Source organism: Chroicocephalus ridibundus, chromosome 6, assembly GCF_963924245.1.
Source record: "Chroicocephalus ridibundus chromosome 6, bChrRid1.1, whole genome shotgun sequence".
In the NCBI taxonomy this organism is placed as follows: Eukaryota; Metazoa; Chordata; class Aves; order Charadriiformes; family Laridae; genus Chroicocephalus; species Chroicocephalus ridibundus.
In genome coordinates this window covers 13,841,034-13,866,172 of record NC_086289.1, presented here as the reverse complement: position 1 = coordinate 13,866,172, position 25,139 = coordinate 13,841,034, and the positions used below count along the sequence as shown (strand labels likewise).

The 25,139-nt window shown below is 42.6% G+C and overlaps 1 protein-coding gene across 1 annotated transcript in view; it reads right to left on the bottom strand.

Annotated features, from left to right (window-relative positions):
* COL17A1 (collagen type XVII alpha 1 chain) overlaps window positions 1–25,139 on the bottom strand; it is a 56,922-nt gene that overhangs the window by 25,750 nt on the left and 6,033 nt on the right. Inside the window, exons 2-13 of the mRNA XM_063338378.1 lie at window positions 11,073–11,138; window positions 10,283–10,327; window positions 9,385–9,483; window positions 7,285–7,422; window positions 6,880–6,927; window positions 5,911–5,946; window positions 4,261–4,308; window positions 3,717–3,860; window positions 2,610–2,753; window positions 1,775–1,846; window positions 678–749; window positions 259–324 (exon numbers count right to left, since the gene is read on the bottom strand). Of these exons, the coding sequence (XP_063194448.1) occupies window positions 259–324; window positions 678–749; window positions 1,775–1,846; window positions 2,610–2,753; window positions 3,717–3,860; window positions 4,261–4,308; window positions 5,911–5,946; window positions 6,880–6,927; window positions 7,285–7,422; window positions 9,385–9,483; window positions 10,283–10,327; window positions 11,073–11,138 (978 nt within the window). The remainder of the gene's footprint in view (window positions 1–258; window positions 325–677; window positions 750–1,774; window positions 1,847–2,609; window positions 2,754–3,716; window positions 3,861–4,260; window positions 4,309–5,910; window positions 5,947–6,879; window positions 6,928–7,284; window positions 7,423–9,384; window positions 9,484–10,282; window positions 10,328–11,072; window positions 11,139–25,139) is intronic.

Sequence of the window (25,139 nt, the reverse complement as noted above, 5' to 3'; positions counted from 1 at the left end):
TGTATAAACCTGAATTTGCACACAAATTGACACAACATTGAAAATCAAGATAAACAGAATGGTATTATTCCATTATTTTAGCACAAAACCAGAGTAAAACTATATTACAAATGTTATCCTAACTGCTCCTGAGTTATCGTATCATGCTCCTGAGGAGCCATGTGTTAGTGTCACTCAGCTGGCTGAACCTCTAACTCATTTTTACCATTATATGCTTGTACAAGGCCATGCCTAAACAACTCTGTATGACACACTCACCTGCTGAGGCAGACACACCAGTACTTGCTGCAGTGTTGTTCTGAGACGTGTTCTTCATCCCATATGCTGCAATGAAGAAATTTGAGAATGAAAGAGATGAAGGATAACAAGGTACCTGCACACACCAACCTTGGGCTGCACACCATTTAAAAAATGTTTTCTCACTCAAGGTACGTTGGACTACTCAAACAAGCAAGGGCTTCCCCAGCAAGCAAATCTCTAGTGCTTACATAGGTACTGGGAGCGGGTCCTGCACATGCAAAGCAGAGGAAATGTTCCTCAATACCCCCTCATACCACACTATTCCACCAAGATGGTAATGAACGAGCCTCTGTCAACATGAACTTTCTAGTCACTAAAGAAAAGGCAGCACACATTGGTGACCCTCACACTTTCTCTAAATTTAAATTGTTGCTGACCTGCGGAGGCTGCAGTAACATTCTGGGTCAAGGATGAAGCACTTGGAGACAGGTTGTTTTGAACTCCAAACACTGCAAAGAAAAACATTTCAATGGGGGTTATGGGAGTCCTACAGTGCAGGTGGTATTTAGCTAAAAATAAAACAAAACCAATGATAATAATGACGACCTCTCCCAAGAAATTTCTCCAACTATCTGGAAGCATCACAGGCCTAGGCATTTCTGTTCAAAGATTTTCCTTACAAAATGCTTTTTTCCTTAGATCATTTTGCTGTATAAGTTACTGTTGGCCCAGGACAATAATGGTGACCATTTTCAAACATGATCTCAAGTTAGATTGCAAGGCCACTCTCATGGCTGCATGGACTTCCCTGCAGGTGAGGCACTTGGGAAAAAGATAAATTCAGAACACCGGCTTGGTCTGACTACGGGAAATTTAAGGAGATAACTGCACACAGTATGTGTCAAAGTGCTGTCCAGAGAAAAGCAAACAGCTTGGAAGGTGGCACCTTTGGTGCCAGAATCAGTGTGGCAGTATTAGTGCAGTGTACAGACTGCTCTCATACACCGTGCTCTGCAGGCTCAGTCAGAGACCCTGCATGATGGCACTGTGCTGTGTAGACATAGTATGTGTGACTGTAAAAGGAAGAGAAGTGGTTTGGTGACACTGAAGAGAGTCTGCCAGAAGTCATGAGCCAGGTGAAGAAAAGGGAAATTACAGGGAAAACTGTCAGAGAAGCAGTGGGTCTTTACAGATGACTTTACACATGAGTTTATTTTTTAAGGCATCACCCTGAGTTGTTCTAGGGAAGAAAAAGGCTGGCCTAACAGGTGTCTTCCAAAAGACAAATTATTCTCCTTGGAAAATCTGTAGTTTTCCCTGCCTCCCAGACAAGGAAGTCAGGAGCTAACACCAGCTATGCAGGGCTGACTCAGAATAAATCCACCATAACCAAAGAATAATTGGGGTGTACAGACAAGCTGCTGACAGCAAGATGAGGAACATAAGAGAAACAGAGTAATATATGTATTATTTAATTGTACATGTCTGCCAGGACTGTGGTGGTGTGAAAGTGCGAAGGGGAGAAAAATCTGACCTGTAGAGGAAGTGCTCAGGCCTGCGTTCAGAGTATGATTGCTGGGAGCCAGGTTATTTGGAACACCAAAAACTGCAAGAAGAGGATGTGAAATGTTATTACTTCTCTGGAATCAGAAATCCAGCACCTGAAGGTCAGTGGCACAGTCACAGTAATTAAGAGTCGGAATCACTTTGAAATGCAGTTAGTGAAAATGCACAGTAATTGCACAGAAGAAAAATCTTGAAAATTGTGACACCAAACAACTCTTTTAGTGAATTGACAAAGGGGAGAAAATCCTACATCAAACAAGTTGCAATCATGACACAGTGTGAGAAAACAAAGCTTTTAATAGTATGCTATCATAAAGCTTCTTGTGACTTTTCTTGTGACTCTGCAGCTGGGAAATGCAGCATCCCTGGCATTTAGAAGTGGGCCTTAAAAGGTATAAGCACGCTCAACGCTTATTGATTACATCTTTAATGTATGAGGACTGAAGGGTTAGGCCCAGTCGTTCTTACAATGGGCCAGGATAATTCAATGTTGACTACAGTCTAAAACTAGTTTTGATAGGGAATGTTGATAATAAATCATTGATAAAGCTATCATCAAAGTTTAGCAACAGATCAGGCATTCAGGACAATAGATCCCCACAAAGGATTTTCAAATACAGTTAGTGTGTAGAAGCAGAGAGTACTAAGTTACATGAAATCAGATAAAATTCAAGCATATCGCCTGCCATCTTGATTCTTCCATCATTTTATTCCTTCTTGCTGTGCAAAAAAAAAGCACTGCTGTTGATGCAGTTTCATTATGGAGTTACATCCTTTAAGACTGGACGCTCCAGGGAGCTTACCTGATCCTGTAGAGTGAGACATAGCATTGATCAAGGAAGAGCTGTTATGGTATCCACCAAGGGAAGACCCAGCAGGCAGAGTGGAGGACCACATGTATGAAGGGAGGGCGGTATTCAGTATAGTTGTATCATATGTCCCTGACACTGTAAAAAAGCCAAACAAAACAGAAGTGGTTTTCAATGAGACCAGGCTTGTGGCTTAGCATGCATTGCAGGTTTACATGGCAAACAACTTCATCTGCCTTAAATTTCATTTACCCTTGTGGAGTCAACAAAACAGCTCCAGGTTAACATGGTATAACCGATCCCAAATGCCAGCTGATTACAGCCCACCTGAATTTTAACCAATGGAATAAAGATTGACCTGATAGCATAATCATTCAAAAAACACACTGAAGAGATTTCATTGCTTGTAGATGGTATGATACCAGAATAAAACACTTTGGTCTGACATTCTGTTAATAAGTCATCCTGGGCCATGGGATGTATCATATTTGCTTCCCATGTGTTCCTCTGATTGGTTCGCCAGTGGATTGGACTAAAATTCCTAGTTTTAGACAGGACTTGAGCCATGTGCAAGAAAAAAGGTATTGATTGTTCCTAGATACTGGTGGAGGACAGTGGAGTGAATGTGAATACCACTGCTTTGAGCACTGTGGTGAGGCTTATAAATAAGAAAGGCTGGTTATAGTATTTTAAGTACTGCTTCTATTATCAAGTTTTAGTGATCTCTAAACCATTTGGCGTGGCCAATAAATCAAACACTGACCAAAATGTTGTCTTCAGAACTATCTCCATCTTGCTTGGAGATAACAGATCAAATGACTCTAAGACATGTTTGCTTACAGCTCTTGTGTCTGCCGGAAGCACCTCTGAATTAAAGCGGGTGGCAGCACGGGACTGGCTTATTTTTATGGAAATTAGACAAGTCACTAGAAAACTACCCAAGATGGCTCTTGTTAGGGCAACATCTGGACAGCCCTCCAGCATTCTGACCCTTTTTCTGTATTGCCACTGCTGTCTGGGACAGAGACCATGTATTCTTACTCAGATGTTCCTAGCAACCTGGTATTTTTATGGCATTGCTAAGCATCCTCTGCCAAGTACCTGACTGAGAGCTCTCAGTAACCATCTTCGTCTCCACCACAGCCTTTTTCGGTATCGGGAGTGTACTTGACGGTGATCGAGTAGGGCTGCAGCTGGCTGATCGACTTCCTTTCAGCAAACGTTTCACATCATCCAACTCTGTCCCTGGCAGGAAAAGCAAGTGTCCAGACTCACCCAAAAGCCATTGCTTCATTGATCTGTAATCTTGCCCTGGCTAAACCATTCAGTCAAATTTACCTGTGACTGTCTATGAAGTTTTACTTACTGGGGGTGTCTTCTGGGGGTGCACTCACTTAATAACAAAGCTTCAGGGCCTCATTTCTGGGACTAAGTACAACTACATCCTTGCAAGACCACCATCTAACCCACAGCATGCTTCCTTGTTCAGAAAGGGGAGACAAATGAACGTTCTTAACAGAAAAAAAAATGACACTGCTATCTGTCATCATGAAGATTGGGTCCTAGAGATACTGCAGACATACCCAGAGTAGCAACACCCTCTATCTTATACCTGATCCCCTGGAATAAAAGCTGTGGCACTTACATCTACCAGAGGGAGATGCACTCTGCAGTCGGACTCGTATTTCACTCTCTGTGAAGAGAAAAAGCAGATCATGAATATGAACTGAGATGCATTTGTGCCCTGGGCTGGGAATTAATCCTTAGGCTGAAGTGAATTCCTTCCTTCTTGCTGTCCATGTTACATCTTGCTGTCGTGCTGCTTGATCTGAGCAGCACTCATGGCCCATGGGAACTGGTTGTAAATTGGTTTGGGTGACTTCTTGTTTTGGGGTCACATTTTGCTACTTTTAATTCCAGAGAGCTATATTTTACTCACTGAGGCTCTCTGTTAAAGCCAATAGCGTTGTTACTGCCAGACATACAGAAGGCCCAATTATGCAGTCCTCAACCACATTGATACTCCCATGCATAACAATTATTATTATTGTCCTTCTGGACAAAAACCTAGAGAGACAAAAGAAGCATATTAAATACACAAATTCCCTACTGCTTCCTATGTAAAATTCACACTGTCATCTCTACAATGGGCTGTAAGATTTAGCCTTTTACAACCTGATGACTTCTCTTTTGGCTCACTGAACGTAAACAGGCCAGTTTTAAGCCAACATTCTCACCAGGTACTCGATTTTATTACTGACTTCTACTGTGCAGCACAAGAGACTATAGAGTTAATGCGATGTGGTTGGGTAAGCCTTTAAGCTTGCTACCCACAAGCAAACCGGCCAGCCAGGACATGTGATACATGCCCCTCAAGATGAAACCTGACAGTGCATGCACTATGAAAGAAACATTAGCTTTGGCATTCATGTGGAGAAGCTGATGGATTGGAATTATTTTCTAAAGTAATATGAGAAGCTGGAGCTGATTCTCTGGTGTCTGTTTTATTATGTATGGCCTAGTTCTGCTGGGAGCTCAGGTATGTAGTGTGCTAGAGGAGACTGTGAAGATCTGAGGTAGAATAATTGGTAACTGTGACACTCTCCGGGAGGAGCGTGCAAAAGCACACTTTGATTCATATCTACTGCTAAATTTAACTTGGATAAAGTGACATTATAGTTTCCTCTTCAAGAAACTGGGAACAGGTATTACACTTTTACAGAGCAATATAATCCTACTTTCCCTGACGCTGTTAATAAATTATTAGAAGAGCTGAATGATTTAAACAATGCAGACCTTTACAGTGATCTGGCTAAACAGACCACAGCAAGTCCATAATTTCCTACCATCTCCTTACTATCGGTATAAGATCATTTCAGGGTATGGCCTTATGGTTTGTAAGACAGATCGCAGTAGGAGGAATGTGAATATGATTACTGTAAATATGTCAGAGGCAGGTCACAGAGCATGGATGGACCAAGTTTATGGTAGTGAACAGATAAGATGGCAGACTATGTCCTGTGCCCCCAGATATCCAAGTCCCCAGGTGGATCCTCCTTTCTGACAGAGTCCAAACCACCATGACCTTCACTAGAATCAATTTTTACACTGAGCTTTTTTAAGCAATTGCTTGTAGATAAATGGTTCACATCTGCAGTGGTGTAAATCCACATACCTCATCTGTCTGCTCTATGCTTAAACTGGTTGATTCCAGCTAAGGAATAGGTCTATTTAATACATTTTGAATCACACTGAAGAAAAAAAAGGAGGCTTATAAAAGAACAGTATTACTCACCTCGACTTTGGCTTCTCCCTCTCGTGGAGGCAGATGCTGTGAACAGTAATAAGAGAAAAGCAATATTAGGCTTTACTGCCTGTGACATGTCTGAAAATGAATACATGGATCTTGCTCAAGAGTGCTCAGATTCAGACGGTAACCTTCTTTACTTGGGGCACAGCTCGGGGAATCGAACCCTTAGAGTTTTTACCAGCCCCCCCTTTAGAACATAAGGTATCTTAAAGAGTAAGTAGTATCTTTAGCATTTCTGGACCAACTGCTGTTTCTTTTTGTACACATAAATGTTGTTCATAGATGGTGATCTTCCATTTCAGAAGGCCAAAAGGAAGCTAATACGCCTGTTTACCCCACTAACCAAAGCTGGACACTGTGAAACCCTGCCTCCTGTCTGAGCCAGAAAGACGTCCTGATCATATTGTTTCACTATCTGCACTGAGTAAAATCGGCAGCTCAGAGTTTGGACAGGACAAGCTTATACCAACTGACAATGCTCAGTTTAAATGTATCACTTGATAGCCAGTTCATCTTTCCATATAAATATGTTAAAGCCTAGAAAAGAGACACTGGAAAAGTATATCCAGCAACAGCTTAAGATCCTAAGAGTCTGAGCTTTCTTGCCTGGAGCTGTTCTCCTAGCTATGGCCAGGGGCAGGAGGAAATGTTATGAAGTATCTCATGTCTATGTCCTCCTGTCCACGTCCTATGCCATATAGGAAGCATCACTAAAGCAGTTGAGTGTAGCAGATATACAGTATGCACCCTCTGTTTGAATATGTGTCAGCTAGAGACCCTGCTGTCAGCTGTTAATGTAAACCCCAAATAAACCCTCCAAAGTCATGGAGCTGCACTGGCTGCCCAATACAGAGGCAACATAGGTAGAGCAAAACACAGCAATGTGCAAAAAGCCACCGTAGTCACCATGAACTTGCCATAATGTTTAGAGGAATGGCTTTAAAAAGAACATACCAAACTCTTTTCTGGGGAACTCAGGAGAAGAGTTGGCACTGGAGCTCCCTGAAAACAACAGAAAGGTCTTCATTAATACTTTGCACAAGATGATTAAAAGCTTTCAAAACATGTCTTCCTGGTAACTGTCTAATCCCAGCGGGTAACAAACATTTCCATTAAAAAAAAAGCTATTCAGGATTACATGAAAGAGCTGCTAATGTCTTTCAACAAAAATATGCCACAACTCCTTTTAGGAATGAGTATTACTATAAATAAGACTTAATCACTAAATGTGTCCCTAATGGCTTCTTTCCTAGCAAAACCACAATGGGACTCCTGTGCTATTTGGGACAATCCTGCATTAATGTGACCTCAGAGTGCACACTACACATTGCGTCCTTGCTAGGGCATGTTCTGTGATACCTTCATACGTTGCATGGCGGTTGACATAGGTTTTTCTTTCAAATGTTGAGCCAGGTGATTTCGTGAGAGTAGAGCTGGGAGACTGGGTTTGTCTGTAGCCCGATGTTGATGATGATGAATTCAGTCTACCACTTCCACCTATAGGTAAAACGAAATGCCGTCAGCAAATTGAAGATATGCCGTGGATGTACACCCTGGATGCCCTGGGCGCTTTATGCTACTGTCTTCTGAGCTGGACAAATTTGCACTAATACCTCACAACCAGAGATGGGCAAGAATGACATTTGGGTCTAACTTTGACTGTCCTCAATATTCAGTGCAGAGAGGAGTATTGGTTATCTTTGTGGTTTCAAAACAAATCTTGTCAGTGATATATACGACAGCAGATCTTGGCCCAGGGGGACGAGTCATGCCCCCCTGAACAAGAATAAATCTGGCTCCGGGTGGTGCTGGGTTTTGTTTTGGATACAGATCCATCTGTAAACTGAAGTGTTATATGACACAGGCCACAAAAACTGGGAAATTGTTAAGTCAAACTCAAAGTGCTGAAGGATGCAGTTCATGAGATAAGGGAAAGCGGAGATGAGTCCATTTGCCTTCCAAAGCAGCTATCCACACTCTCTCTTAGTCATGCCTTAGTCAATCCATTTCCTGGAGAAGTGACTGAGGTGTGCGTCAGGCCCAAGGCAGCCTGGAGGTTATTATCGGCTGTTATATTTAGACAGAGGAAAGAATTTCCTTTCCTAATTCACATCAGTGCTGTGGAGAAAGAACTGAGCAGCCATAACTAATGTGTTCATACTCTTGAATGAAACTGAATGCTAGAGCATGATCAGAGTGCAGCAAAAAATGAGCCCTGTGATAAAGTGCAGCATATCCACGCTGATCAGCAGGATCAGATTGGATATTGTTTACCCATTACTGAAAAAAGAGCGTGCCCCTGTGATCTCAACACAGTGTTTTCTTGCTGACATTCCCCTCTACTAGGACCTGTTTTGTTCTGTAACTTTTACACTTAATTCAGCAGAAAGAACTACTGTGACTAGTAGGCCCCTGCTGGAGACATTCTGCAAGCAGAATGGGAAAGCAGAGATTAGAAAATGCTCTGAAAACTTCAAGAACTCATTATCTCTGAAGTTCAGATTCTTTTCTCTTCCTCCACTTGCTGAAACAAAATAACAAGGAAGATGGCAATCCTGCAGAGCTGTCTGCAGGGCTGGGTTCTGTTCTCAGGCTGGTGCCAGTCTAGACAATTAAATTGACATCTTCACTGGAGTTACTTCACATCTGCCCTGAGGCAAAGTGATTCCATACTCTGGCCTTTAATTGGCATGGTGGTGTCTGTCAGATCTATTGGGCATGGCTAATTCTCCTTCCAAACTGCACTTCACTCCCTTTGGTTTGTGAACTCTTGGAGCATGGAGAATGTTTTCTACAGGGATAGTTACACAGTCTGTCCCACTGGGGACAGAGAGAGGGGTGTGCCAGAAACCTGGCTAGGAAGGTTATTCTTCAGAAACCTTTGATAATCTAACAATCTAACCACTGGGCAAAGGATGTTGTTAGAAGAGAATCCTGTTTTAATGGAGTAGATAGCACATACTGATTTAGCACAACCAGAAAATCTGGCAGATTGTTCAAAGTGCTAAAGCCATGGACACACACACACACACAAGAAAGTATTTTCTAGGGAATTCTTTAATAGTATTCTATCCCCAGTAAGATCAACAAAAAGACCAATCAAAACTGTCTTTTGAAGAAAAATGGTCAGGAAGCTTGTGATTTGGAAATCCTCCAAGAAGGGAAATTTAGTTTACAAATGAGTTGTTAACAACAGTAGGAATAGCATTTTTTGTTGCTTTTCTCCTGAAACCAAGTTTTCCCTGTGGAAGATGTGAATTTTGTCATTTACTCACCCATCCTCACACCTAACTTTAGGGAAGGAACACCTTCGCTTTGATTATTTGCCACTTCTACTTTCATAAACTCTGTTTTCTTTACCTCTGGCTCATCCTACTTCCCTGCCTTGAATCTCTCATCACACCATTCATGCTGCCTTTGCTCTCAGTTTCCTCACTGTGCAATGTCCTCATTCCTTACTTGAAGTCACATAGCTGCTGCCATGGGTGTAAGACCTCTTTTCCACTCCGCTTCCTCCAGTGTGGGATGATGTTTTGAGCCCACTGCTGCTACCTCCTTCTGGAAAAGACAAGCACAAAATGAAACATTGTCTCAGGGTAAAAGATGAGAAGAGTAAGGATGCTGCAAGACTGTCCTCACACTCAATTACAAGTATAGCTTCATGTCTGGCGAGATATCAGAACTGCAGAGAAGTGTCTTGGCAGAGCAGAGAAGCATTCACACTGCAGACGTAGCAGGTTCGTATTCAAGTTTTGCTCCATACATGGACTGAAAGATACTCCTGATAACGCTCATCATAAATGAGATGATAGTGCAATTCCTTTTCAACCCAGCTGCAGCAAGCTAATCAAGAATACGGTGGTATAAAGAGCATGGAGGATTCTTCCCTACTTGATACTTGTACTGCCCTACAGAGGTAGAAATCACCTGTGACATATGCTATTACCCAGAAAGAGTCACTCACTGTTGTCAACTGGGTAAGATGACAGGGGAATACACTGCAGCCTCAGCAGTGGATGCTGCAGATCCATTGCTTTTGACCCTTGTCCCCAAGAGACAGGGACCTCTGGAGACCCTATATCTGGGCTTAAGCCCTTGGAGACTCTGGTCTACCAGTCTTAGTGCACTGTGCAACTTCGTTTCTGACAATACCCAGCCGGCTCCCCACATACTGCTCCTTCTCTCCACTAACAAGTATTTTGGGAAAGGGATTTCTGAAAATAGCTTCTCTTTGGGTGCAAGTCTTTCTGCACCGAGACCTGCTGCACCCAGAGATTTATGAAAGTAACACAGTCAAATAGCATGGAGGGGCACAGAACACTGAGCAGAAGTAACGCAATGACTGACAATTACTTACTGGGTGGTAAGGACGTCAATCTTGTGGTTACAGTCTCTGTAATAACTGAGGAAAGAAAAGGGTGCAGAAGTAATGGCATGTTAATATAGCCAAACAAGATCAATGTTCTACTTAATTTTCATGGAAGAGCATGACTCATTCTAAGAAGATCGATTCATTTAAAGAAAAGTCCCTTAAGACCATGCTGCCTGGGAGCTACAGTCTCATTAGCACAAAATGCTGTGTGTTTGTTTGCAGGTATTTCTAACTCTACAGTAACTAAGAACATCACTGCCATGAAAGACTTTTTTTTCTTTACAAGACCCCTGTAAAACATGGAAGTATTATTATTTCTGGGCACTTCTGGACCACAGCCATTGCTGTAATAGCAAAGCCTGTGGTCAGACCCATTATTAGCTTCCTACTAGCTAATTCCCATAATGCCAGCAGGAAACTTATCCTCTATTTTACACACAGACAAGATAGATATCTAAAGAACATTTTCTAGGCCACACAGAGCATTGATATTGGAGTTAGGAGGAGAATCCAAATGTCTGCACTACTGTCTAGAAATGTTACCACAAGGCAATCATCTGTGGTTAAACAATCAGGTCATGCTACATATCTCTAAATGTCTGATCTTGGACCATTCTATTCCTTTTTCTGACTTCAACAGAGAGACCAGGGACAGGCCTGGTCAGTTCTGGACCTCTGTCAGCATTCAATCCATTACAAAACTGGGCGTCTGCTTCTGGGATTTGTGGTGTGTCACCTAAACTGGTGACATAAAAATAAAAAATGTCCTTCTTACGTCTTTCAGTAACTTCTGATCCATCTTGCCGCGTTTTCTTTGTTACAGAATCCATACCATTGCCACCTGGAGGGAAAGCAGAGAGACTGCACTCAGAGCTAGGCAAATAGAGATGACAATAGCTCCCCACAAGTCCTACCAGTTTTCTCCCTTCAGCTGGGGTCTAGACTGCCTGGAAGACAACTGTGTCAGGGAGTTTACAGTGCCTTTCCAGAGTCATGTGATTATTACTAATAGACCAGCCCCCCTTGCCTACAAAACTGGATGCTGCACAATGCAGCAGAGCTGAAACACAGAAGAGATTGTAAAGCCAACAACAGGTGAGATAGGGGTAATTGAAGCAAATCCACTCAGTGCTGGAGAAGTTTAGACATGGATTTATATGCAGACTTTGTGGCACTACACTATGGTCTTCAGCTGTGCCCCTATAAAGGCTTGATCAAAACCACAGGACCCAAATGCCACTCCCACACATCCGATCTGGGCAGAACTCAACAGTACAGGATTAGAAATGCAGGCAGTTGCAGGAGTAAGCTACCAACACCATGCCAGTACTGCCAGAAAACCCTAAGCAGAGATACTGTTGCACGGTTTACAGTAATACTGTGAATTCTCAGGGTACGTTGATGCTAAAGCCGCAGCACTGACTTTGGTGAAGCAGAAAAACACCTGGAGGAACCTTTAAACTGGCTATTTTTGCCAGCAAGGAACTTAAGGGAGGAAATGCCTTATCTTGCTTTACAGGCAGAGCAGAGATGGTTTGGAGGCCCTGCCTATGGCTTTGGAATTCGACCTAATTTAATGCCAGCTCAGGTCAGTACACACAGTATTGGAATCACTTCTGTGAATGCTGTGTATACTCTTCTTCTTGACTTGGATCCCTCTCTAGTCAAAATTGCAATCTCTTGCAGAGGTATGACTGCCTGCCAAGGCAGGAATACCACAAAGAAACATTGTGATTGTGGAAAAGAAACATCAGCTAGAAGAGAAAACACTTCTGTCAGAAGGAAATACACAGTTGCTCACTACTAGTCTCTCTAAGATAATACTTCATCTTATGCAGCCACAAACAATGAGAAGGAAGAGATTTTAATTTACACACAAGGTGATAATAGGCCAAAACTCTCCAATGCATTTGAAGACTCCTCCTTAAAACTGAAGGCCCAGCTCTACCAAAAACTACACAGTTGACAGGTTGAGTCTAAAAAAAAAGCTTTGGGCAAAATTCCTTCCAAGTTTTAGAGCATCCAGGTTTTAGAGGCAGAACCCAAGACCGTGCCCTTCAGTTCAGCTACCATTTGAGTTTGATCCTCATGATTCCACTTACCCTTCTGCAAAGTGTATACCAAGTAGCCACCTTGATGTTACGCTTGTACTGTCCATGCATAAATAATGACACAAAGCAGGATGCAGAGAATTTGCAGGAATATCTGAAGTTCAGGTTCAGTTCTGTCTTTGAGCAGCTCCCACTATTCCCAGACAATTGGACAGGAATAATTTCAGTGTAGAAGGACACTATTAGTCAAGCCACTTCAGCCTCCTGTCACACTCAGTTGAACTTTGCAGAGAACACCCACAGTGGCCACAGCCCTTACTCTCTGCTGGGTTTACCAGCCCTGTAAACAGGGCTCCTGAGGCCACATCCAAGTCCTTACACAACCTCGGCAGCAGGATACTACCCAACGCTTACAGTGCTTGCTAACATTGGGGACTTCCAAGGGATTACCCAGGGTGTTGATTCCAAGGTACATGCAGGACGGTAGCTACATGCATTAGGAGAGTTCCTCCTCAATCAGGATGACAGTCCCCTGCAATGTAAGGGTTCCTGGTCATTCCCTCCAAGGAAAGGCAATACCTCTCTGCTATTCTTCCTTATTGCATCAACAGTGGAAGCATCTTTCAAGCTCCTTCCCTAAAAAACAGATGCTAGAAGCTGTTGTCTAGATGTCAGCACTGTTGGCTTTGCCAGTGTTTTTGGCAGGGAACACAGCTTTGTATTTGGAAATGGCTTTCCTATGGCTTTATAGTCCTGGAACTCCACTTCCTTTCTGCTACTGGGAAGTCAGGCTGGTAATGGATGCTGGAAGAGGCTAGCGCTACCATGGAGTGAATGCATCTTCTGCATCTTTGCCTTTCCCTGAGAAAGGGGAATACCTTGCTCTGATACTAATCCCAGAAGAAATAACAAGAGGTTAACCCACATCTTTGGAGCCACACATGCCACAGCCTGAACCATGCCACATGGTGCATTTTGATCTACGTTGCACATGTGTTTGCCACGTGAATGCAAAAGCCAGCTCGGGCTCCAGCAGGCTGACTGCACTGGATTTCCATTATCTGCCAGGAATGACTCATTTCACCAGCTCCTATCTGGATTCACAAAGACACAGCTGTGGGCTATGTCTGTGGCAAAGCAATAGTGCTGTTGAATCACAGAAGCCACCTGCAATCATCTCTGAGCAACAAGCAGGAACTTGTGAAGTGGGATTACTCTCAAACAGTACAGGCAGCATAAGACAGGGCAACCCTATGGCTTTAAGATAAGCTCGGGGGTTGTGGTGCACTTGTGGCACCCACAAAAACAGGGAACTTGCAGACCTTCAATGGCACTAGGAACCAGGAGAGGTCTAGCACTGCCATGCTTGTGCATGCTGTTTCCTCTCTGTACAGCAGTGAAAAGCAGGATAGTAATAGCTGCCCAGCTTTGCGAGGCATGCTTAGATCTGTGCTTTTCATATAAACCCAACACTGCAGGGTGCCTCCTGCACCCCTTGTTCCACCTGACTGCAGTGCAGCACACTGGCAAGGATGCTAAGCCAGTCTGAGATGGGACATTCAAACCCCTCTTATTTTAGAAATTAGGTATTGTGTGCAATGGTAATAAAGTTTATTACAGATATTTTTCTAAGAGGAGGGGAACAGCCACAAAGACATATTTGAATGGAAAAATGAAAGCAGGCATGTTTCAGATTCTTTTATTCCTCCACAATGTCCTTCCAGTTTTCATGTCAGAATGCTGTTACACTCTCACAGCACATCCTTTCAGCTCTCTCCTCCCTCCATTAACAAGGCTCCTGCTGTGAGACACTCCATTAGAAGAGAGAAGCAGCAGCAGGTGCTGAGATTAATAATATTTCATGTCAGTGGAACCCTTTGATTGCAAATAATCTGAGACTCAGTAGATGCCTCCAAACCATGACATGGACTATGTTAAAAGCAAATGTCATGGCTCCCATCATATTAAATGTGCCTTAGGGTGCCCCTTCCTCTTAATGAATCCTTTCAGGTGCCACTATCCTGGGACTAATAGAACTGGCTAAAAAATGGCCTCTTATCTCTCTTTTACACCACAGTCTAGAAATCTGACCTTCTCATTCTGCTTTAAAAGCTGTTCCTTTCCAGTTATTCTACCAAAACCAAGAGAGTCAGAATCCAACCAATGAAATCATGCTTCCAAATCTGCTCATTTTGTAGACTCATTGAAATGATGCCAATGTCAGGGAAGCGGGTTAGATGCCCAACCAAAGCTTGGACATGCTGCAGGAACAAAATTCTGCTCTGCTCACAACCTGTCCTGGCTTCTATGACACCAGTATGTGCTCGTTTCCCAGAGCAAAAGCAAGAGCACAGCCCAGACTTCACTCCACACTGCCAGGTGCCTTCCTTTCAAAAATGTGTCCTCACCATGCCTACTTAATTGTGCTACCCAAAGAGAAACACGCCAAAGCAAGGCCATTCTGACCTGCACAAGCTTCTTGCCTCCGGCACAGAAAGGGAGACAAACAATCTGTGTTTACACAAAAAACATTTGCAGAACAGGAAAATGCTGCTGTCAACATTTCACAGATGAAGAAACTAGTTACTGAAAGGGGTGACCTTATCAACGCTTATAAATACTTAAAGGGTGGGTGTCAGGACGATGGGGCGAGGCTCTTTTCAGTGGTGCCCGGGGACAGGACAAGAGGCAATGGGCACAAACTGGAACATAGGAAGTTCCACCTAAACATGAGGAGGAACTTCTTTACCCTGAGGGTGGCAGAGCACTGGAACAGGCTGCCCAGAGAGGTGGTGGAGTCTCCATCTCTGGAGACATTCAAAACCCACCTGGACGTGTTCCTGTGTAACCTGCTCTAGGTGACCCTGCTCTGGCAGGGGGGTTGGACTAGATGATCTCCAGAGGTCCCTTCCAACCCTATGATTCTATGATTCTATGATTCTATGATTCTATGAAAGACAAGTAACTTCCCCCAAGTCACTCCACGAGTCAGTCCAAAGACAGGAAAAGAAGACAGGTCTTTTACATTATGCCATTGTGTTCAAATTGCTAGACCTGCTGCAGAACAGATTCAATCTCATTCTCAAATCATACTTTTCTGACTTACAGTGACAAAGCTTCAAAAACACCTTACAGTACCTCCTAATTTTCTATGACAACAATGTGGCCCGAAGTCCATAATCAATGAGTCACGGCTGATAAATAAACCCACCTGTCTGAGACAAAGCAAAGCTTGTCCATAGCAACACAAAATTCCACTCAGATAGAGTTCCAGGTATTCTCAGGACTAGAGATCAATTCCTTAATTTTACACCCTGTACCCACCATCTGAAGCTTTAATTTACAATCGTTATTCCTCCAGCACATTTCAGATCTGCTCAGTTTTAAAAACAGCCAACAGATTATGTGCATTTCACCACACAGGTACTCTTACAGAACAGAGAACATTCAGCTAAACTTTATCTATTTGCATGGTAGTTTCACAAAATGCATTAAAATGCCAGAGCTTAGCTTCACATTTCTTATCTCACAGCAGGTATACTCCTTTCACTTGACACTCATTTTAAAAAAGAGCTACATTCACTGACAAACACAAAACCAAAATGACCCAGCCTTTACACAATCCTATTTTTACATTGTATTGCCCACAGAAAAATGTAACACCTCCCTATTTTGCCTGAGAATACAGCCTTGTTCTGCAAGGAATCTGTAAGAGAGAAAATCCAGGATACTTTCTTCTCCTTTTTTTTTTTTTTCTTTTAGTAATGTAACTTACCTGGAGTGCTTTCGTTAATGAATTGAAAATCTGTTTTTATTCCTCAACTGTTTCCTTCCTACCAAAATTTGCCACCTACACTTTATATCACGTCCTTCCAAAGGTGTGCAGAGTCTGAGTGATCATCCAAAAATGTTCACCTCTTCTTTATTTAAGCTGTTTTATTCTCGCCCTTCTTCTGCTTTTCTATTCCCGTGCTCTTAAACAAGTCCCAACAAAGGTGTGTCGTGGTTTTCTGCCCCACCCTACCCTCCCAATTATCTGACACTCACCGGAAAAAAAGATCTGCCTCCAGGAATCAAACTTTATTGAAAGAAAAAATGCTCCTACCTGTTTGCTCATGTATATTAACTATTTAGATGCCATACAAAGGTGTGAAGGCTTATATCAGGAAAAACGAACTGTTATGGCAGTGCTTTCTGATACACGATCTGAGATCTGTTTTGGCATTTTCTTACAGAAAGTTACACAGCACCTGCTGCTGACGTCTCTGCAAAGCTGTCTGCAAGCTAAGCATATGTTGCTGCATGCAATACAGGGGGCTAAAGTCCCAGCTAGTACAAACTAGCCAAAAACCACTGAAGTCCAGCCTGAACTGTCTTGCCAACCCCATAGATATTTATGCTCTATTCAGAAGGCAGCACTACTAATAAATAAAAATACACCAAACTGAGTAAGGAACAAAATTTCTTCCATGTATACCACCTTCAGACTTCTCAGTGAATAGGAACTGGAGCAGAATAGCAGCCACGGTGGGTCAAAGCAAAACTCCATCTAGCTCCTGACCCTGTCTTCCACCAGGGCCCATTTTCACACCCCTGGGAAGATAAGCACATGCAGATATTTTCCTGGTGTACACTGGACACTTCCAAATCAAAAGCGGCAGCACTGCAATCATTCCTTCATGGATAGTCTCCATTAATTTGTCCAATTAATTTTTTGAATCTGTACAACATTTTAGTACGTACAGTGTCCTACAGTAAAGATTTTTACAGCTTAACTATACCTTGTGTAAAGAGTTTTCCTCCTACCGAAAATGACCGTGTTATTTGGTACCCTGTGCTTGTTTATAAGAATCAGAATTCACTTTGGCTTCTCTCACCCTACACAGATTTTGACAGATTTGTACCACTGAACAGGAAAGAACTTGATGCTTCATGCGTATTTTTGCACAGACCTTTCAAGGGATTGTAGCTGCGTACTGTCAAGATCGTACTCTGTTCTTTTAAGTTCCATACTGGAAATTTCCCAAGGTGCGTACAGACATGGCTGCTATACAGAAAGAACTACACTGACACTCCAAAGGCTACGCCCTGTGTTTCTTGATCAAGACTTCTTCAGAAATCATCAATGCATCTCCTAAATCCCAGAACTTGCAATTATATTTACCTTTAGCCAGACAGATATTTATGAAGCATAATTTCCTCCCTGCATGGAGGAAGCATCCATGACTCTGCCTTCTGAATGCTAATCAAAGGACACTTAGTTGTCTAAACAAGCTGCATGTGTTAATTAAGTCATTAAGAGGTGTAGAGCTCAGTCTGGGACGTGGCCAAACCGCACTTGGCTTAAGCATTGACCAAAAGGATAAAAGTGGCTTTAGCTTTTTGAACTTCAGGCTCTTTGGACATGACACATTACTGTCCCTCTTATCATCAACTGCACTTTAAACCTGCTTTTTTGTCATCTCATTTCATGTCTGCTTCCAGCACAACCCACAGCTGTACGCTTCAGGCATACCCTGGCTGCTCAGACAGAAGTTGTTCAAGAAAAGACAGCAGTGAATGCACTGGGCCATTCTAGCTCTGTAGACCCACCAATATGAGGGAGACTCACTGGAATGGCACACAGACTTCACTGGAGTAAGAGATGGGGCCTCACATTTTAAGATAATGTCCTCAGGACTGGAGGGATTTTCTCCCTCCTTTACCTTTGTCTACCAGTTTTTCTAATATATGTATAAACAAATGGTAGTCATCACAATGTTGATAAAATAATAAAATTACAGTATTTTAATCCCTGCAATACTGGTTTAATGTTTCTTGAGAACAAACTGTTCATGGAGTGTCTCTTCATGTGTCATTTTGACCATTTCTTACTGAAAAGAAAAAGAAGGGGGGGGTGACATAGAGGTGCCTTAAAAGGAAACTGAAAATAAATCACATCTTGAGAACCACTGACTCTGCACTTAGAAGAGGAAATTTAGGTGAAGATGAAGCTGAGGATGCTGCCTGATGAAACAGTTGAACTGCAGCAGACCTAGCTTCAGGTCATCAGCTGCCACTTCTGCAGTAACAGTGGTGGTGCATGGACTGGTGGTTACAGCAGGGGAGGCTGCTTGATCTCCTCTTGGAGGTAACAATCACTGTCTTCCCATTACCCCATCTGTCCTGCTCAATTTTACTTGTAGAAGGTGAAGCCTGTAGAGATAGAGTCACACTGCTGCTGGGTGTACCTGGGAATGTTCTAGCAGATGCAGAGTTTGCTGCTTTCCCCGTTCCCAGCACAAGAAGACGTGCTGCACAGACTTTGAGCTTTCAATTAATGCCTCAGTCTGGTAGCTATAGAGATCAAATCATGGTTGAACTGTGTTCAGCACTGTTTTGTCTGGTGAAAGATGCTCCAAAAGTTTACAACAGCTGATGCTGGCACTGAAAAAGTTGAGAAGATAAGGCAGAACTCTACACTGCACCTGGAAGGGGGCTGTGCTACAGTACATCTGAATCACTTCTCACTCTGCAAGGGGAGCCCAAAGATGAACCAGCTGGTTTTGTCATGGCCATCCTCTAGCAGCTTAAGGTGTGTTCATGGTTTAGAAACAGCCAAGTGATGATAACTTGTTATCTTCAACTTCAAAAGGAGCTGTGGAGCACAGGATAAAATGTACATTGGTCCGATAATTCTGTCTCAATTGACATATAAATTACATGGCTAGTGAATCAGCCAAGAAGCTGACTGGAATAGTGCAGGCCCACACAAGGATGGTTCGCACAGGGAAGAAGAAACCACACCTATTTCTGGGTAGCAACTGCAGTTACCCCCGTGCCTTGGTTTTACACAAGGGAGCCGGGCAGCTACTGAACCAACCAGAGTCTCCTGAGTCACTCCCTTGACTCAATGCCCTGAGTCCACGGTTTGCACATCACTTGAGAAACTCACCGTGAGTAACCTCGGGCATGAATAAAAGCCTTGTGGGGAACTGATCCTTGCTTTTGGGGTGCTGGGAGGTGAGTAATGTCAGGATGCAAAAAAAAATTGCCAACTCAATCTCCCAAGTCCCAAGAGACTTCAGTGATCAAGAGAAGATGTCTTGGCTGTTCGTACTTACTAATAGAAAAGCTGTACAGATAAGGACTGCCTTTCCTCTCTCCTTCTGGCTTTATATAGCATTCCACATATCAGGAAGCTTGCTACTGCTTCTAAGGTTTATCACCATGCAAATAACAAATAGCAATATTTATAATAAAGCTATATATGCATAAGGAGCATTATAAAACAATGATCCTTAACAGCACAGGACAAACTGAATTGTACTGGTCCAGAGAAGACCAGCCTGGGCCGTTCTGGTCGGGGACAGAGACTGGGATGAGGTGGCTGAGCTCGCTACTCTTACTATTACCATGCAGACAGGAGGAGTGGGACTCTTCAGCAGCTGTAGACAGCTGTATACCCCTGCTCATAGAGAAGCCTGCACAGACACTAGGGCCTAGATGCTGTCTTGGTGCTTTCCAACACAACTGCCTAATATTTAGAAGCAAGGAGCCCAATCCAAGGGCTGGGATTAGACATATGTATTGTCTTGTGTGTCTGGGACTGCTCCTGATAATGTACACCTTGGTGACAGACAGATCCAAACAAAACACACCTGTGACCTCTTAAAGTCCCCCTGTCCTCCATGCAGCTTTTTATGCGCATTGATGCTTGGGCACATTTTATATCTTGGTACAGGTCAGGCTGTACGGCAGGAGCTGGCTGGCAGAGCCAGGAGTTAACACCCATGTCAGACTCACCTGTAATGGCATCAAGGTTAGGATGTTAACAGACCTGTTTGCAAAGGTGACCTGTTGTCATCTCTCCTTCTCTCTCCTCTCTCTCTCCCCCCACCTCCTCCCTCACCCATGGCAATTAGGGAGCTACCCCAGCTGTCCAACAAACCACAGCATCTGCACAAAACACAGCTGTGAGGCAGATGGTCCTGATCACTGCCAATCTGAGGGGTATCACTGTGAGTTTAAACTAAGTAGCTTTCATCCGTAAGACTCCTCTCCTTCCCAATGCTGGCATGATGAATAATTCCTTTCACTTTGTCCTCTAGGTAAGAGCTGCCTGCAACACATGCTGCATAAAGCAGCAGAGCTATAAACTGGACTGAGTCTCTTGTTTGATGCCGCTGGTTACTCACAATCAGCCCACAGCCCAAACTGCTTGGTCAAAGACAAAGGAAACCAGTCCTTCAGTATTTTACTTCAGAAAATGCAAAGTTCGATTCACAGGATCAAATAGTTTCCTATACCCTAGCTTTTGAAAAACTACTGTCTGTTTGCAAGCCCACCTGTGAACCCTTAAAGCAGTTTTAACACCGGTGTCTTTTAGACAAAAAATATGCACCAGAAAATGCATTATTTGCTAACCTCACACATCAAATGTTTCAGTCAGCCAGGCAGCAAAGGGACACAACCAATACCGGATGACCTGGCTCTGGTGCTGCCAATATAAATAATGGAGAAAAGTCAAAGCAAACTGTTTACAAAGAACTGGCAGCATCCAAAAAAAGATCCTTTCTGGCAGCCCCAAAGAAAACAAGATTTTATTTGTGAATTGCTCACCAGCCGTACCCATGGTCAAAATTCCAAGCAATTAGTATTTCAAACAAACGATTCAACCAATTCTACCTGCTGCCAGTCCAAAGCCTGCAAGTTTAAGCACCACTACAAAAAGCAAAACAGGGAGAATTGGAGTGCACTAGTACATATAGAAAAAAGCTGCAGACAACACTTATGTTACAGGTCTGCCTCAGAAAATGTTAAGTATTGGCAAATAAACCTGATTCTGTCTGCCATCTTGACAGAATATTCAAAACACACATTGGCAAAAAAATCGTGATGGAAAATCTCTGCCGGGCTCAAGCACAGCTTGCAGCAACTCACTCTCTACACAGAGAGAGGGACTCTCATTAGCAGGATGGGAAATGCATGGGAGGGTGACTGAAGGGTCTCCCAGAACAGTTTTCTTTTGCTCTCTCCTTCTCCAGTTCTATACATTCTTTTTCCCTGCTAAGATGCAACGGGTCATTTTTGGATTAAGGATTGTTTTACAGCCCAGAGATGATTTTCAGGAGACTCTAGGAACGGAAGTGCCACTGATGCTCTGTCACTCAGGTGAGTTTGTACGTAGTGCAAGAACATCTCTTGAAAGTACCTGGGCACAGAGAATGAAATTAAACACCGTGCAAGCTCAAGATTGTGTGTAAAGCCCATAGCTCATATCCAGTGCAAGGAACCTGGCCAGGCACTGGACATCAGTGCAGGGACAGTAAGGGAAGAAAACACCAGAAGTGGTGACACAGGGACAGCTGAACTGCAACTGAGTCTATACTGTTTGTGGTACATTTTCTGTATCCTAGCCCCAAGCTCTCTAGCCATATCTATATTGTCAAGATCTAACTTTGCTTTCAAGAATAGATTTCCTCATTATCCACATTGTTCACACACTAACTTGTGCTAAGAGAGAGCATTAGCCCGAGCTCCAAAATAGATGAGGCAAGCCCAGGGCACCATCAGTGGACAACACTCCTTTGCTCATGCAGTCCAGACAGATTTTGCAGTGTATCTGCACCAGAACTTGGCTTGTCCTAAGTGGTGTGTTGACACAATGAACTCAAACTATCGGTTTCCTAAAGCAAGACAAAACCAAGTCCAGAGTGGAGGGATTTTCCTCGCCCTTTGAAAATCTGAAGTCTGCAAGTTGAAAAAGGCTGGCAACTATTGTATCAGATCAGAGAAAACATGCTAAAAGCACAGAACATGCAGCACAACAAGTATACCGTGTATGTTTGATCCCTTCTGCAGAGATCTTTCCTAGCACATGGAAAGTACCTAGTGATTCAGGGTAGAAAGTATATGATGATTCAAACTCAGTCTATTTTATTAACAGGTCTTTACCATGCCCCATCTAAATGGCATGCCAGTCTGCCACTTTAGAAAACATAAAAGCATTAAAAAAAATAAATTGCCAAATCAAGTTTTTGAGCTTTTCAGTTTTATATTTGCACACATTAGGCTTTTTGCAGTCCATGGATGGTTTGTCTGCATTTGTTGGCGTGTCTGTGCACATGTGTGTGCTGATCGTGAAACTGCCTTTAAGTTTCAATTAGAAAACCAAAGGACACTGAACACAACGGGCCAAACCTGGTTTTGTACTGCAGCAACATTATTGCAGATTTTGTGTGGCTTAAAGAGGGAGGTTTTTTTCCTCAAGAGTATACAGCAGTTAGAAGAAGGGGAAAAGACAGATCCAGAACCTAGATAATCTCTCCATTGTTTACTTTAGAGGAAATAAATGATGGAGCAAAACCATTAGCTGGCTGAAAATTCTCCATCAATTTTGGTTTTCATTCCACTTTCATAGAAAAGTTTACAAGAAAAAATTTTTTTTGTTTCCAACAGAGTTTGAAAATGATGGAGTGGAAAGTGTCTTTTCGTTCCTTTCCTCTTTTTTTTCCAGGGCAGTAGGAGGAATCATTGGGAATACAAGTTTTACCAAAGTAAATGTTTTTTTAAAAAAATTCAAAGCTTTTTAGAGCGTTTTTCAACATTTCTTTTTGATTTTTATAATTTAAAATTAAAATCCCTCCCACTAAGAGTTAAACAAAGAAAACCATGCATTTCTTCCAAAAATGTTTGCTTAAACAGATCCCATTTGTCAACCCTCTTCGCTTACTTTTTCAAGCTGTACTCTGGTTCTAAGCAGAACTCTGGTTCTGCTAGAACTCTGGTTCCAGAAAGTCACTGCTAAATGAGGCTGGTACAATCTAAACCCAGAAATGATAAGATAAACATAAGCCAGCTGATTCTCCAGATCTGAACAGGGGGTAAGACTTGGCCATTGTTCCCACATAACATTTGTCTGGGATCACTCTTTATAGTAAAGGGGGAGTGAAAGCACAAAACCATATTTCCACTCTTTTAACAGGCAAATAAAAACATTTTAAAAACACATTTCTTGTACAATCATGAGGCTCGATTTTTCACTCAGTTCTGCCAGGTTTACATAGCTAAGATTCAAGAGTAGTAAGTTGTCTCTCTGAGTTTCTATCTTCATATTTGAACTCTCCTGAGATCAAATGATGTAGCAGATACTGTCTGTCACTACATTAATACTGATGGGGTAAGAGTCTCCTTTTAGTTGGAAAGCCACATCAAACTGAAATCAAGGCATTTTGATTTTTTGTGGAGAAGCAAGGGAAGCCCAGCCCAGTGGTGAATATATTCACTTGGAGTATGCAAACACCTGTATAGTGATTTAAACCTGTGATTTTCACATTGTTCTCTCTAACCCCACGATCAGTCTGTCCTGGGCTGAAGGGGCTTTCAGAAAATATTTCCTTTAAAATAATACAATTTCTGGTGCAATTGTCAAGTTTAGGTAGCAAGGTTTCTGAGGGGGATAAAAGTGGTTTTGTACAAACATGTTAGAACAGCTGTGCTCTGTATATCCTGGGAAGTTCTGACTATCCCCTGGGCCCCTGGATGATGAAGACTGAGGCCATTCAGCAAATTCATTGAGTCAGACTTCGAATGGAAGACTACAGAGTTCTACAAGATTTCTGTCCCAGAGTTGGTCCCTGTCAACATGATCCTTCTCCTTCTTCGCTAGGAAGGTACTTCCTATGATTAGGCTCTCAAGCATTTCAGGGTGGTGCTCACTTTTCACTGCCAAAGTAAACAACAGAATGAAAAGTACCTGCTGGGGCTACTAAGGCGTTCCCTCTGAGGGAACATGCTCTGTTGTGAGCCCTGTTTATTGCCACTAATCGTTAGGGATTTATTAGGGATTGGCATTTGTCACAGTAAAGATCAGTGTTGTTATCAGGGATAGGCATTTCAGCTTACATCAGCTTTTTGTTCCCCCGGGTGCTTCTCAACCATAAATCAATTTCCAAACATATGCTTATCTGAGTATTGCAAAAGAGTTTTAAATCAAGAGACTGGTTTCTTGATTTCTGGTTTCCATTAGTGTAAAACTGGATTGTGCTTGCTTCTGTTGCATTTGTTTAGATCTAATTAACACCATGCACTATAACGGAGCAATCTGGATCTTATTTTGGTTCTAAAGGCAACATCATATCACTTGCTATAACAGCTTGTGTCAAGAAGGCATATGAAACCGTTTCTATTCCTATTTCTACTTCTATTTATTTGCTGAACTGATCCTCAGAAAGGCTTGAATCCTTCTTCCTGGCTTCTGTCTTGCTGCACCTGCTTTTCCTGGGGCACACGGCCTCACCTGCCATGTGCAGGCTTGCAAAGTCCCAGTTTAAATGGCACTCCTTCATTAGAAGACACATTCCAGAGGCATAAAATATTATTATCCAATACACATGGCTAGAAGACTGCTGATCTCCTGCAAGACTGCAAGCACAAGATGGGACATGACATTCTTCGTAAAATCACTCCACAGAACACAACTCACGTGGCAGCTGGAAGCTTCGTACATGTTCTCAGTACTGAGGTTGAAGACTGCCTTGGAGACCCTTCTTTATCACACTGTAAAAATTACTGAAGTAAAGAATGAGTTAATCTCATGCAGAGCTAATAACACTTCTTCAGAGCTGCCAATTCTTTGGAAACATTCTCCCATGTTACCGAAACCATGCCTCCATCACTTTTTTCTCTCTTCCCTTCTTCAAGAACTGAAAAGTATCCTCTTCAAGACATAGATATTAAATGTCCTCTCTCTACTCTTTTCACAAATTTTCCTCGTCTTGTCTTTTTAGCAAGGAAATATGGAAATTTAT